Source organism: Salminus brasiliensis, chromosome 22 (assembly GCF_030463535.1).
Source record: "Salminus brasiliensis chromosome 22, fSalBra1.hap2, whole genome shotgun sequence".
NCBI lineage: Eukaryota > Metazoa > Chordata > Actinopteri > Characiformes > Bryconidae > Salminus > Salminus brasiliensis.
Window position 1 is genome coordinate 13,552,373 of NC_132899.1, and position 16,437 is coordinate 13,568,809.

At 38.7% G+C, this 16,437-nt stretch overlaps 1 protein-coding gene across 1 annotated transcript in view; it reads left to right on the top strand.

The window, feature by feature from the left end:
• Positions 1-16,437, top strand: part of cdh12b (cadherin 12b) — a 154,822-nt gene that overhangs the window by 83,583 nt on the left and 54,802 nt on the right. Inside the window, exons 3-6 of the mRNA XM_072667018.1 lie at positions 748-1,042; positions 7,259-7,378; positions 9,339-9,506; positions 13,750-13,937. Of these exons, the coding sequence (XP_072523119.1) occupies positions 748-1,042; positions 7,259-7,378; positions 9,339-9,506; positions 13,750-13,937 (771 nt within the window). The remainder of the gene's footprint in view (positions 1-747; positions 1,043-7,258; positions 7,379-9,338; positions 9,507-13,749; positions 13,938-16,437) is intronic.

Genomic DNA, 16,437 nt, shown 5'->3' on the forward strand with positions numbered 1-16,437 from the left:
ATTCAGCCTTTGAGCACAAAGAGTCTGAGTTTAGAGAGAGAAAAAAATAACAGATTTAGCCAACTAGAAAGAGTGCAGACAGAATCAGGTCAGGATAACACACCATCCAGCTAACAGAGCAATTTTTTAAGGATCACAGAATGAATTAATGCTATTCAATGAAACCATACTATGCTCATTGTACTTCTGATTGCAATCTTCAGTTCATACGTCACAGCGATGTCAAAACGGAATTAGTCCAGACACTCCAAAATGAATAATTTATCTTCTTTAACATGTTTCTTTTGATCCTTTAAAAATGTCTCTGAGAGGCTTCTTTGGAACCACAGAACAAAAATTTGAGTAGATAATAGAATAATATTTCTTTCTTTCTTCTTTCTTGAAATGTGTGTGTTTGTGTGTGTGTGTGTGTGTGTGTGTGTGTGTGTGTGTGTGTGTGTGTGTGTAAAATGATAATTTTAATGTTAAAAAACTGGTTATTTCATTTTTTCATTTTTTAAACTACACAGCAAAGCAACGATCTGTTTAAGAGCTTACTCTAATCAAAGTCAAATTCCATTACAATATCCAGAAAAACACCTGCCTAAATATCACCTGAGCTCATGTGCCTGTTTAGACAGTGTTCAATTATTCATAAATTAACTGAAAAGAAAATCACATCTTTGTTATCATAATTATCATTTCACCATATCCTCTGTAACTGCTTCTAATTGTCTTTTATTGTCTGAAATTCCTCTGCTGTCTCAGCTGCACACAGATCTGGATAAAGGAGACAGTGCTGTGAAATACACTCTGTCAGGGGAAGGGGCCGGTACCATCTTCACTATCGACCAGACCACCGGAGACATCCATGCCTTACGCAGCCTAGACAGGGAGGAGAAGCCTTATTACACACTCCGAGCCCAGGCTGTGGACATTGACACCAACCGGCCCCTGGAGCCCGAGTCTGAGTTCGTCATCAAGGTGCAGGACATCAACGACAACGAGCCAAAGTTTCTGGAGGGCCCTTACACGGCTAGTGTCCCTGAGATGTCACCTGTGGGTAAGGGCATGTCATAAGATGATTTGCACTCCTCTGAAGCTGTGTGTGTAAATAATATGGCCTCCAGATACAGAGCAGTGTTATATGGGTATGCACTGCTCACAGAGAAAAGTTAACACACACACACTGTCCCAAAAGCATAACAACTGTACATGTCATGCAAATCACTGGTTCTCTTCAAAGGGTTTTGGTTGGAAGATCCAAAAAAGACATATGCAATGGTAAAATGTAGCAATTGGAAGACTAATAGGCTATATTTATATTGCCAAAAGACTGGTTATGTTTATAGTTGGCAAGTAACAGAATACATGTAATAAAAGTCCATAACCAAGAAAAAATAAATAAATAAAGGAGCAGTGAAGTAAGGCAGGTGTAATTGGAAAGTTCACAAAAAAAAACACAACAATGTATTTAAAGGAAATACCATAAACACAAAGTCACTGTAACCTTGTTGTATTTTTACAATTACAAATATATTTGATCATATCCTCAGACAGGGATCAGGCAAGGAGGGTGCTATAGAAAAGTGTAAGACCTCTACTGTTGAATTGAAATGATCCTTAAGCCTTTGGAGCACTAAAAGGTAAAAGCCAATGCTTGTCATTGTAGTGACACCTCTCAAGGTTTTCAGATGTTTTGTAAAAGTTTCCAACTTTGCTTTTCCTTCAAACTATCCATTGACTGAATGACGTTACTGTCCGAGGTAAGCATATAACAGTGCCTGTTTAACACTGCTGTCTCTTTGCAATGCCTGGATGGAACACTGTCCAAGGTCCTGAAGCGACGGATCAAGCCAAGCCTGCAACAATGGGGCAGAAGCTGAAGGCTTAATTTTACGAGAAGTTCATATTTAGTCTTGTTTTGCAACAAAAAAATATTTTTGTCAGTTTTGCCATGTTTGTTATTTCTTGACATTAAAAAAGGGGCATTTGAGAGGTTTGCCCAAACACTAATACAGGCTTACACAGAACATTTGGATAAGTCCAAAGAGAGAGACAGTTAACAAGGGTTAACAGTTTTCGTTTCCACTCATGAGAATCAGCTTTAGCTCTGGCCTTGAAGTCTTGTTAAATCTGTTCATCCAGGTGCTACATACACTTCCTCCTAAGCTGCCCTCTAAGCTCTAAACGGCTCTACAGTAGATTCCAAGCAAAGATTCCACAGCTGGTTTAAGGAGCTCAAAACAATGAGCCACTTTTGCACTTTAATAAAATAAAAAATTATATTTAAAATTAAAAGTTCATGTTTCCTGTGGCCGAACACATAGCCATCGAGATGAAAACATGGTTATGCAGTACGAGCAGCATTTCATTTGTGATGAGCACTACTTTTGAACATAACGGTTCTAAAAAAGGGTTCTTTAGAAGTTTTTAAAGAATGATTCTTTAATGTGGGTGTGTGAGGAACCATTTTCCCTTGTACCAGATCAGACCATTTTGGAGCCTTATTTTTAGGAGTATGAGCAACAGCTTCCTGTTGCCCTGGCATGTCCTTTGAAAGGATCAGCATAAAAACTGAGCACTTGGCCTATTGATTTCCACGCAGTCTAATTCAATAGCCGTAACTACAAGCAATTCAAAAGAACACTGTGGCCCTGCTCACAAGGGCCACATTGCATAGTTTGTTAAAGAGGTAATGACATCTGATTTGGACGTGTCGCCTTTAATAAGACGCTTAATGTGACACTAGGCTATTCACGAGTCCCTGGAGTGATTTCAGGGCAATGTATGGCTCCATTATCCTAATCTTTTGATTCAAATGGGCTATATATTTTTTGCAAATGTGGTGTGATGACATGCTGGACCCGTGGATTCTTTTGAAAGGATTTATCAAGACAGGATGGAGGCATTCATGCATTCTGTTATTGCAGGCAACCAGTTCATAAATGTGTTGATCATTTACTTTCAGTTTATGAACAATTCTACATTAAATGGGTGCTATGATTACTTATTATCATAACAGCCCTGGAAATCTGTGTTGGAATAAATTATTTAAGTGATTGGAAAAGGACCTTCCCGCAGCTATCCTTTTATGCCGTAAGGAATATATAAGGTAGTAAAGCAACAGTGGTTGTCTCTTTGTTCATCCTCTCTCTCTTTTCTTATTCTGCTCCCTGATTTAGTGTTTGCACTATTCTAGTAGCTACATTGTTGAGCGGACTTTAATGGACTGTAATTAAGTTTAGGACCATTCTTCTTGGCTGCCCTTGGATTACAGTGACTGGCACCATGGAGCATTATCACTCTTAAACGCAGGCTCTGATGTCACTGGCAGATAGCCATCTTCACTCTAGCTTTAATTAAAGCCACCAGGTAGCCTGCCAAACAATCAAAGAGAAAAAGGTAAGAAAGAAAGAAAGAAAGAAAGAAAGAGAAGACAGGAATCCCACAATGCACTTCAGAATCTGGTAGTAGCTGCAAGTAGAAAAATAAAAGATAGAATTGATGTGAAATTGTAATTGGATCTGATAAAAAATGGTATTATGTAACAGAACTCTGAGGGAAAATAATTAACGTGGGACATATGTATCTTTGCTGCTTCTAATTTGCCTTTCATCTGTTAAGAGTGCAGGAAACCCATTTGTCAAGCCATACTGTTCATTTTTGTCTTTCTTGTGATCAAAGCAGGTTCCTCATAGCGCCAAATGCTAAAAATATTCAAATAAATAAAAGGAGAACACTCACTTTTACATCGCCAATGGCAACAACAGGAATGAGAGACAATCTGAGGAGGGGGGAAAAAAGCAACAACTCAAGCACATCCCTGTGTTGCTGTTTGAACATAATACCCAGTGTGCCCTGCGCTGCTCTGAACCACTTTTCATGCTTTCCCCCCTGAGGATGACAGATCAAGGTAATTCACTCGGAGATTGCCTTTCTCTTGATCTGAATGGCAACAAAAATGAAATGAAACCCCCTTCAACAGTCAGAGGAATGAAAGCCACTCCCTATCGCCAATAGCTTGGTGTGAACGGGACAGTTTAAATGCACTTCATTCGCGCAGTCTTCCTGGCTGATTCTGCGTGCTACACTTTTATAGCTGTTCTTATGGCCAGAGCTCAGCGCCACAAAAATGCAGCAGTGTAATCAAAATCAGCTGCTGTGTCAGTAGACAAGAGAAGGATTCTCTCTGCTCTTCATTAGGGCTCTTGATTCCTCAGGTCTCAATGAAGTATAGGGCATAATGAGGGGAAGGTGGCTCTTTGAATGAATAATTATAGATTATTTCTCAATGTGGGTGATGAAAGAGTTCAATAGCGTATTGACAGATGCGAATGTATGTTGAAGGGGCATGGAAGTCAAAGCTAATTATTTCAGTTGGTTGAAAGAAAGTGAAAGGCCATCCTTCGGGAAATAGATCTGTTGGAAATCTCAACAAACACAGCTTGTGTTTTTTATGTTTCAAAGACCATCAAGTGCTCTTTTTTTTGGTTAAATAGATATATATTTTAGAAGTTTACACACGTGGCCCGAACATGCGTCCTAGTGGGTCTAGCTTTTAATCTGCATATATCCATATAATCCATGTATATCCAGACAAGACATGCAGATGAGAATTTGATGCTGGCTGGCATTGGTGTCTGCCAGCTGATGTATTACAGCTGGGTATCTGCTTTCCTCTGAGCACATTGGTTGCCCGGTGAGTTCGAAAAGAGGTGGTGGCTGGTCGTGCATGTGTCGCAGGAGGCATGCGTCAAAGATCAAAGAAAAAAAGACAGTTTGCTTCAGGTTTTGCAAATCGTAAACATTTCCATCATATACCCATATACATAGTATGTGTATGTGTGTATGATAGTATTTTCAGAAGTAATACTATACCAAGAGCATTGCCTTCATCCAGCATCCCTACAGTGCTGCAATACTACCAAACATGGCTAAGCTTTGTTTGTTGGATTAAAGCCTTGATCTTGCTCAAACAGTGATTTAATACCATTGTTAACCATCTGCTAGAAGCAGAGGGCTATCCTAATAAAGACATTACAGACAAAAAGCAGATTAACTTAATGTGTCCCAAAATTACACGACAGTTATTTAAAAAAGGACAAAATGTCTTCAAATGCCCCTTAGATAAAACAATTACATTTGCATTGGTTTTAAAACCAGATGAATGAAAAATGACTACTACTTCTGCTCACCTAGGAGTGCTTAAGAACAAATGACTATTAAAGTTTCCTAAATTCTATCTACATTTTGCCACAGGGCTGTGGATTACAGCAATAGCATTACAGCTCAAGCTAATTATCGAGGAGGGAGTAAGGCCGCTGTTTTTCCAAGGAAGAATAAAGATTGTGTGGGTTTGTGTGTTCATGAGGCTGGAGGGCCATCTTACCTGCAGTGCGTTTTTGTTTGCATAATATGTTACCCAGGCTGTTGCATATTTAGCATATCCTTCTTGTAAAAGACACCACAAATTGTCTCTATTACTACTGTAATTGATGCATAGTCACACTGCAAAGCTTGGCACTGAGGAGATTTTTAATACTGACCAACAGCGGGTCATTTATGCCTTCTGTTCTCTTAATGATTCTTTTAAAAGTCAAATTATAATTGTAATCATTGCAGGATAAGATCAAACCAGTAGCAAAACTCGAAAGATTATATCTCATTACCCTAAATCCTTTCTCTAATTTGTCATCACTACTCTTTATAGAACCCCATACTATAGTGTATTTTTTGATACTTTTTATATTTTTGTTATTTTAATTACAGAGATGTGGCCAAATGACTTTAGCGACTCTATAATCACTGTAAAGGCATCGCTAGAGACTCAGAGACTCAGAGACTCAGTTTCTAGGGTTTGTTGCAGCATGAGGCGAGCCATTTATAACCAGTACTTTATCTGTGACAATATCATCAATACCAGTAACCAGTGTCCATCAGGAAGGTTTTTCAACAGGAAGTATTATATTCATGATCTTGACCAAAGTTGGTTGCATTGTTTTTCCCCATTTATTTCATTTAAGGTATGTCCATCATATTAGTCATGTTTTAGTAACATGTGGTTTTCAATAAAATTGTAAGTTATTCCCTTGGGTTTCTTCTGTTCAGCAGCTTCATTATTTTAACTGTTTTAACTGTTTCTCTGAGAAACATAACAGAAAAATGTGCTAATTTATTAGAGGATAATAATAAATACCAGTGAAGCAGTTGCTAATGCCATTGTAATCTGCTGCACAACAGTATGGTATGTTTCTTTAAATAAATTGCCATATGTATACTAATAATTTTCATCTACATGTGTTTACAAGTGCATGTTGGGTGTTAACTTATTCATCTGAGGTGGCATTGTTTGCGCGGTTAGTGTGAGAAGTTAATAAAACATGGAGACTGTTGAGCTTTTATGTTTTATGTATATATATAACTTTTTATGCAAAAAATGTGTTTATTGTAAATGTCTGTTAGAATTACTGTACAAATTGGTATCCATACTGAATTTTTTTTTGGCAGCATCTAGCTTCGGGTATCTTTTGGATCCTAGCCTATACAAACTAGCTAAGGATATTTTTAAGTAAACAGTGAAGCAGTAAAGCAGTGAAGCGCTCTGGATAAGAGCGTCTGTGAAATGCCTCAAATGTAAGTGTAAAGGTAAATTGTTTATTATTATTCGATATCTTACTGCTAATGAACTGTTCGGTCATGTTGGAAATATTGTTCACTTCACAACTCAAAAATGAGTTGGGTGGGTCAAGGGTGAGTTGGGTGGGTCAAGGGTGTCAATGTGGTGCCTCCTGGTGTGAAATTCATTTATTTTGTTTTCACAATAAACTGACAGCACTGAATGCTGCATACATCCTAGTTTGTCCCCCTCAGGTTAGATGTAACGTTATAAACAGTGTATTTTAGGGAGTTGAAGCCACAATATAAAAGAAAATATGTTTATTTGCCTGCATAATCACAGAGAAACTGCTCTTATCTCATTTGACTTGTGTGATCGTAGTGTAGTGAAATATCTTAGTGGCAAACAAATTTCGGCAAGTTATCCGATTTCCTTAAAAATGAGTAGCCACCCTAATGTTGTTTTTTTCCATGGCATATGTTACTCCTACTATTAGGTACAACTTGGTGCAACCGAATAAATGTTAGTAGCTTGTGAATGTAGTGGCAGTTTACATTCAAACTAGGCTTACGTTCAGTTGGTGCAACTTGCTACAGTACATTTAGGGTAATGGCCAACTGATACATGGGTCACCAGTTCACACATTATATCTTTCTTCAGGCACATATGTGACCAAAGTAACAGCGACGGATGCAGATGACCCTACTTATGGTAACAGCGCAAGAGTGGTGTACAGCATCCTGCATGGCCAGCCATACTTCTCTGTGGACCCCAAGACAGGTAAAGTCTGTTACATTTCACTACATCTTGCTAAATTGAACCAGAATTGAAACAGAGCTATTGGTCTTGCAAGTTCTAAAATGTATATTAACCTTGTTACAAAAGTATAATGCCCCAAAATAAAAGCTGGACAATTTATTTCTGTCAAACTGAAGTCAATGCACAGGTTTCAATTTAATTACAAAGTATTGACCCCATTAAACAAATGGACAATGACTGCTTGATTTGATTACATTGTGGCCAGTCAGGGCAATAGATTTGCATCACAGGGCAATTCTAAACTCTAACTCATTTTGAATAGTGGGAAAGCAATGGACATCCTGTCACCCCAATAGCCCCAAATAGATCAATGTTCACACAAGCAGGTGCTACATTTCACGCAGTGCTGTATCCAAGAGCAACACAGCGCCAGCTTGCTTATTTGGTAATGGGTTTTATTCTCCTTTTTATGCTGATGTAACACTTCTGTCATCAGATAAAAGAGCAAACGCGTGCTGTTTCATAAGGTGAATCTAATGGGAAGTGTTGACAGAATGTGTGAGAGTCTTTAAATGATTCAACCTGGATTCAATACAGTGCAATAAACTGCTATCTGCAAGAGAGAATGGCTTCAAACAAACCACTTCAGACATGATTTAGATAAAGAACTGCGAGCATATCTACACTCGTCACTGATCAAACACCCATCTCTTCCCTCCTGGTAAGGATACAGCAAAATACTACTATCAGCAGGAGTACACAGAGTACTGACAGAGCACTGATTCAATTTCTTCTGACCAATTTTTGGGTGCAGCCTAAAGACATTCTCACCAGAGCAAGGCAAGTGTTGATCTGGGGACGAGAAAATTCAGGGTTTATTACAGCATGCTATTTTCAAAATTGTTAACCCCTGCACAAAGAACAGATAAAGAAAAGAGAATACGAGAGAGAGAGAGATGCAGAACTGGAGAAGCAAGGAGGAAGAGGAGAACGAAGAGTGAGAGATAAACTGAGAGATCGGAAAGGAAGAGTGGAAGAAAGAAAACACAACCCTCAATCACTGTGCACTTCACAGAACCGTATGTTTCAGGGCTCTTCTAAAACTGATGAGAAGCGAGTCAAAAACAGAAGCCTTTGATGGTGCTCCCAGGCACACAGACCCAGGAGATCAAACGTGACATCCTTTTTCCATATTACCTGCTGCCAGTGTTGCATGAAACACCTCCGTGACCCTTTTAACCACCCACCACCATATCTAATCTGACCTATGAGGTGCTTGCTTGATCTGTAAAAGCTTCATACAGCATTGGGGAAAGCATTAGATGAGCTTTTTGTATTGAAAAAAGCTATCTGACGAGTGGCAAAACTATAGTCAGCATTCAGCTTGTTCAGACCGCAGAGAGTGAACTCCTTGTGGAACGACCTCCATATTACAGACAAAGAAAAGCTCAAGAACTCTGCTCTTGTTTTATAGCATTTACCAAGTGCCATTGGAAATTGAGATTAAATGCAGTGTTTGAAAGCTCTCTGTTTGCTAATTTGCTGTTTGTATTTTGGACACATTTCAGACTTCTGTCTTATTCTTCACCCTATCTAATGTGTCATCAGTGATGCACTGAGAGACTTTGGCAGTGTGCCCCCTTACTCATTAAAATCTGCTCTCACAGTAATTGAAACACATGCATGCTCATGTTGGGCAAAGTAATACGTAGAAGCATTTGTGAAATTGGAGCCTACCATGTTTTTATTACTAGAGATTCAGAGAAGAGAATTCAGATCAGATCAGATCAGAGTAACAGTTAAAGGAGGCTGGTGGTATTTTGTGTCACTAAACCAACACATTTTTGGCTTTAGTAGCTCATGTTTTTTACATGTCAGTATAAGAGTAACACTAACATTTAGAAATCATGTAATTAAAGAATTGTAAATTAAAGGGCAGAAACAGCCATATCATCTCTCTGTCTTTCTCTCTGTTGCAAAGGTATTATCAGAACCGCTCTACCTAACATGGATCGGGAGGTGAAGGAGCTCTATCAAGTTCTCATCCAGGCCAAAGACATGGGGGGCCAGTTGGGCGGTCTGGCTGGGACCACCACCATCAACATTACCCTGAGCGATGTCAATGACAACCCACCCAGGTTCTCTAAAAGTAAGTCTGTTTTCACACCTAGTTTGTTTGCCAAAGTCTGAACCAGGTGACATTGTCTCTGTTATTTGGTTCTGCTACAGCTACAGCGCACCAAATAATATATGGAGTTGTTTGTTTATTGGTTGTAATTTGGCAGGGCTACAAGTGCTCAAATGTGCTTTCACATCTGCCACCATTAGAACCAAAACAACCTAATTTTTATTGTAACTTTCAGTAGCCTGCCATAGCAAACCATTTAGACATATCCCTCACATATATACTTAATATAAATGCAGTTCCCCACCTATCATGTTGCTTTTAAATAGAGACACTTAACTTCTCTACACTTCATTACTTCATTAGTCTGGATATAACCAGTAAGGTTGCTTATGGATGGTCCCAACTATAAAAAAAATACAATCTGTGAACTATGCAGTAAAAACATACATTGCTTTATTGCATTGCTACAGTATTTTTCATGTTTATTTAATTTAATTAAAAAAAAGAGAGCTATGCCCCTTCATGCCACACCTTAGGGTAAAAACAGTTGCTGGAAGTTAATACAAATTCCAAATACAAGTTCTTTGACAATTTAATTGCATTTAATAAGCAGTCTCTGCTGATTTATAGCTACTAGGAGTGCAAAACCTATGGCCAACAATCAGCATCATTATATTAAAAAAAATTATGAAATTGGGACTGATGGGTGTCCTTTCAGTATGTCTCCATCAAAGTGGACAAATGAGCCTGCCCAGTACATTGTACTAAACATTTATTGATTATTTTAATCAATGACTATTCAATTCATTATATTTGATATATAAAATCATTACAGAAAAAAAAAAAAATTGTAGGGAATAGGCATGTAAAACTGTTTTGGTAATGGGGTTTAACAAATCAGGGGAAAATCTAGCCGGCTGCAGTCAATGTTGGCAAGCTAGCTGTTAGGTAGCACTAGCCAACTGAAACCTTTTGTTAGAGGCTAAAATTAAACCGGGATTTACTTGTCTTTTCACTATGTTCCAGGTTCTGCTCTTTCAGTGCATCATCAACATCCAGTACTCTGACGTTTAAAATTATAACTGCTGGCTTTACAATCATTAACTGAACTGTGAAGTGTTTGCCACAGATGAACAAATACTGCCTGGCCGGGTCCCACAGTTCACCATTTTCATCCTCTCTGCAGATGGCTTCAAGCCACAGATCTCTACCTTTGTTCTCCTATGCTCTTTGGAAAAGTAAAGAAAACTGTAAACTATTGGGGTTGTTGGACGAGCAAAATGCCACACAGCAGCTTTTAGGAATGGTGACACTATTATTTTGTGTCACCATGTGGTCATTTGGAGGACAGGGAAGTGATGTGTGGTTGCTCTCATCTATGTGCAAGAACCATATGAGCATCTGTGCAGAGTCAAATGATAACATACACAGATTATGCAGACAGTGCTACAAGACAAAAGCATGTCCCCAAATTTTGGAGAATCATAGTTAAGTTATTTGGCTTAACGGGTGTGTAGCATTCACACCTGTTAAAACTAGCTGAATTATAGAAAGTCTACCAAACAAGGTAGATGTGAAAATGTCTGAAACTCTATATCTTTGTATTCAGTGGTGCATCACACTGACAAAGTGGAGAAGATGTGTTCAGTACAGTACCGAGTAATAAGAAGGGCTCGATTTGTGGATAGCATGCAAGGGGATGCCCTCCCTGCTGTGTAAAAATGACAATCACTTCTTTCGTATTTTTTTTACTTAAGGTAAAGCACTTTCAGTGATCTCTGGGTATGTGATGTGCTGTACAAATAAACTCACATTGCCTTGCTCTGTAAAACAACCATATCCTTTTGCCGCCTTGTTTGCAGTATTTTCATTATATCACTTAAGATGTCTAATGTGGCTTAGGCAAAGTAGAACTGCAAACAGGATTAACCTATGCTGGCTTCATCTTAATATGTGGGTGTTCAGTTGTTTACAGTGAAGCACTGATGTAGCATACAGACAGAAGTGAAGCATTTCATGACTAATCAAACAGTAACAATGTCTGTTTTTGTACAGTACTCTGTACAGTACTGTATTTTTTTACAGTACCTGTTTTTTTTTTTTTGAGCGACATTTAGGCTGTGTTCACACAGCAGGTATCTGTGTGGCAGTGTGAACAGACACACACTGAATCTGACATTTCCAATTCCGATTTTGGGCCACTTTCATATGTAGCTTTGAAATTCGTTCAAAATAAATTAGAAGGCACATATCGCATCCGCTCCATGTTTGAAGAGATTTCTAAAGAAATGGCAGAATGCAGTCACAGGAGGATGTGACTGCAGTGTCAAAGGGAAAAATGTCAGATATATAGATTACAAAGATAGAGTAAAATAAACATTGGATTTGGTTAGAAAATTGGAATTGGGCCACTTTACCTACTATGTGAACATAGCCTTATACATCCAATGTGGTTCAGGTTGGGTGACTGATATGTCAAGTCTGTCAAAATAACTTTAGCTACTGTAGTAGTAGGAGCAGCAGGACAGTCATTATTCAACCACAGTCAAATTGTCAGTAAAGGCTAATGAACCAGGTATACATACTCGTTCTACCATGTTTCACACATAAGGTGGCATGTGGTTTGGATCAGAAGCATTTTTTTTTTCCTGCCAACGAGATGTTTTTGACAAACTTGACATTTTGACTTTATCTCCAAAAGATTTCAGACGTTTCAGCCTCATGCCCTGCTTTAATGATACTTTCTTTGATGTTCATGTTGAGTGATAACAGCAGGAGACTCCAGATGCAACTGCCACATCTAGAATCAACTGTTATGTGCATGAACTAAAGATGCAAAAATATACACCTTGCTAAAAAACAAATGAGCAGTCAATTGTCTAGTTACTTACAGTGATCTAAAGCATGAGACAGGATATGCATATCAAAGGACTGAGGACTGTGAAAATCCCCAAGTTAAAGCTTTGCTTCACTCACATCAGTCATTCAAATATTATAAAAGTGTGTTGGTGTACAATATTTAATGCCAAAGAGCAAATGTGTACAGATAGCACAGTACATTTTATACAAAAGTCAGAACAGGGTTTACCTTACTTATAAGTTAGAGAGTAAGTATAGTATTTGGTGTGTGTATGTTTCTATATAAATATGCACTATTTGTCATATGTTATGCAGAAGGGCCAATTTATTGCCTTTTAGGATTAATTGGTTATGATCTATAATATTTATTAATAAAGCTCATTGAAGGTCATAGAAAACTAAACAACAAACATTAACAGATTTTAAATTAGCACCGATTGCAGTTCTCTTGGCCAATTATGATTTCTGATTTTTTTTTTTTTTTAACATATGACTGGCTTTCTTTCTTTCTGATAACTAGAAATGTAAATGCAAATCTAAATTTCATTATAATGAGACTGATTAGCAGGTCTTGCTGCTGATACTGTGACTGAAACTGTGCCTTTTTAAATATAATAAATAGTGCCCTATTTTGGGTTTCACTCATGTTGTAGCAGTGTCTGAAAACAGTGCAAAATAACAATCCCACAATGCACCCTAATAAGTAGTTTACAAACGCTATACCCTGTCAGACATGGAATACCCACGATTCATTGCATTGTTTGGTTTGACCTGCTTGGTTTTATCTGCCGCAAGGTGTCCGGAATCCTTCACTACCTTTCTGTTCCCTATAATAGAGCTCTAGTGTATATACTGATCTGGATTTTCACTTCTAGTGAATAGTGAATAGGGCACAGCTTGTTCTACTCTCCCAGAAAGCAATTCATCTTACTTTAGATTTTGGATTTTGTAGTAAGTCATATACTCTATATATATTTAAACCTGCGATTCTTTTTTCTATTCTGTTATGCACTGGGGCAGTTTCATATTTCCATAATGGCATCAGAAAGGATTGCTATGGCAAGCACTGCATCCTAGACTATGTCCCCTGTGTATGTCTTTCTCTTGTTTGTCTCCTTTGGTGCATTGCTCTAATGCGTCTAATGATTTCTCAATTAGCTGAGGTGTTTTCTTCCAGCATGGCCACTGAGCATTAACTGCAGCTAATCAGTGTGTTTGTGTGTGTGGGCGCATGTATGTGTGGGGTACAAGTGTACCCATTACCATAAAGACATATTACCAACACTAAACCTGCCAAGTTTACCAGTTATATATAATATAACTATTGTAATATACTTTTATCAGTCAACTAGACATGGTTTGTGCTCCTTTTGTAAGGCTAATTATGTGTTGTCACATACCACAGGTATCTTCCATTTGCGTGTGCCCGAATCTTCAGCAGTGGGGTCTGCTGTGGGCAGAATTAAAGCTCATGATCTGGACATTGGCAAGAATGCTGAAGTAGAGTATAATATCATCCCCGGAGATGAAAGAGGAACGTTTGACATCACCACCAGTGAGCACAACCAGGAGGGCATCATCATCCTCAGACGGGTAAGGCTTAATTAAAGGAAAACAAGCACACACACACACACACACACACACACACAAACACACACACACACACAGAGTTAAGTTTATAATCATTTTTTGAGGCAGACACCCCACTTAAAATTGCCAGCTGGAATATAATCTACCACCGCTAATCGTCTATTCACTGCATGAGGAGTCATTTCTAAATCTTCAGTTGTAGTTTATATATTCAAATATTCTAAATGGACAAAAAAGTATTTGGACACCTGCTCATTCATTGTTTCTTCCGATATCAAGGGTATTCAAACAAAAGATCATTCTGTCTTTGTTGGTGTAACTGTCTCTACTGCCCAGTGTTGCTATAAGGATTTGATTGTATTCAGCGACAAGGGCATTAGCGAGGTCAAGATGCTGGATGATGACCCCACCAACTAGAAAATTGGAAAAAAGAACATAAAGGGAATATAAATACCAAACCAGCAGATAAAGACTAAGAGGCAACTAGACCAAGAGTTCAAGATGGTCAGAACATATATGATTCATACTTTGCGGGTTGTTGCAGCATTGTGAAAGATCCCTCAATGACAAGACTCTGCAGTTTCTTATTCCGCTGCTAGGTGGCAATACAGATCTTGTGCACAGCTGCAGAAGCCCATTAAATCCAGCAGAGAAATCTGTTGTGTAGAGCCAAGCTGTATCTGAAACTGTGTCCTATTGACCATATAGCGCACTACTTTGGGGTTCTGCCATTGTGCAGTGGTGGCTGAAAATGTAGCGCCGAATTTCCAGAGCACTGTAACAATCCCATAATGCACCAGAATATATAGCTTACAAATGCTGTACACTTAACAGACAGGGAATACCTATAATCCATTGCGTTGTTTGGTTAGAAGATTCTCACACGGCCTCTCTGAGGTAGACAGACTGTCAGATTGTTTATGGGATGCATTCTGCTGTTGCAAAGCATTGAGCTTACTCATGTAATGACGTGTCTGAAATCACTCACTACCCTGTCCAATTCTGTTTCCTAAAATAGTGCTGTATATAGTGATCTGAATTTTTACATGTAGGAGACACACAGACAGTTCTGGCTTATGGTTGTATCATATCTGACTACAACTCAAATATTTGTAGAACGTGTAACTCTTCTTTGTGGGAGACGCAGAGTAAAGAAAGAAAGAGAGAAAGAAAAAGAGACCTTTTAACACCACTAACTGGATACCCCTCTAGTACATAGTACATGACTCTGCCCAATACCGCAGCAGAGCTAGCAAACACTGCTAACCACACTCACAGCTACACAGCACAGTTCTGCACGGGAAAACACACAGTGAGTGTTTGGAGTTCGTCAGCATTTTAAATGTGGTTGTTCCCAAAAAGTAAAGTACATTTAATCTTGAGAGAGACTGCACATAACATTACAAAATCCCTGCATGATGAGGCGTTACCATTATAGCCTGGAAAGGTTCATGTGGCATTCAGCCCTGCCCTCGACTGGTATCAACGATTGGCATCGGCCCCAAAAACACTGATTGGTCCATCTCTAATGAAAACACAGGACACACGAAAGGGGTGGAGACTGAATGGGGAATGAGGATTCAACATATAGGGCCCTATCTTACTCTCTCTGCAAGGCGCATCACGATGCTCATTGCTATCATACACCCTGCCAACAGCATTTTCACGCCTTCTGTCTGCGTCAGTTACTTAGCAACAGTGTCAATGGCTATGGTGGTCTCGAAATGAGGTGTGTTCAGGTAAATTTCTGGTATACTGTTATCCAGGCAATGGAAAACACAGGTGCGCCACTGACTGAAAACTAGACTAGACAGACGTCAACAGTCAGGCATTTATTGATATCTTGGCAGTGAATTGTCAACACAGGTGCGTGCCCATCGTGCATACACCCCCACTTTATGCCATTGAAATAGCAATCCGCCAAAGTCAGACCACACCTGGCTATTAAAGGGAATGGCAAGTGACGCACTGGTTGGTTTATCCCACGTTAGGCCCAAAACACACCCATGATTAATTAAGAGACTTAGTACATGCCTTTTGCGTGTTTCGTGCTCCACAAAGATTCCTTAAAGATTGCTAAAATAGGGCCCAGTAGGGGCTAGTAAGGAATTTATCATAACATGCTACAAAACAGGCCTAATTACATTAAGTAATTAAAAGTACTTAATTAAAGCTACAGTATATATGTGTTAAACATTAAGGATAAAGCAGTTGTGTTTTTTTTTTTTTTGGTCTATCTGACAAAGCTGAACCTTCATATGTGTATATTTGATCAGGCCCAATTATTATTTACCATTTGGTCAGTGTGCCTGCTGTTCATTACAGTGTACACAAAGCTGTTTGACTGGGAATTTGACAAACAGTTAATGTTTGCAATTCATTTTCAGTGAACGTTTAATAATTAATGCTGAACTTTTAATACCATATCACTGAAAGTGTACAACATATATCCTTTAAGCAGGCAATCTGCAGGCTTACAGGCAAATTTGCAGGCATATCATAT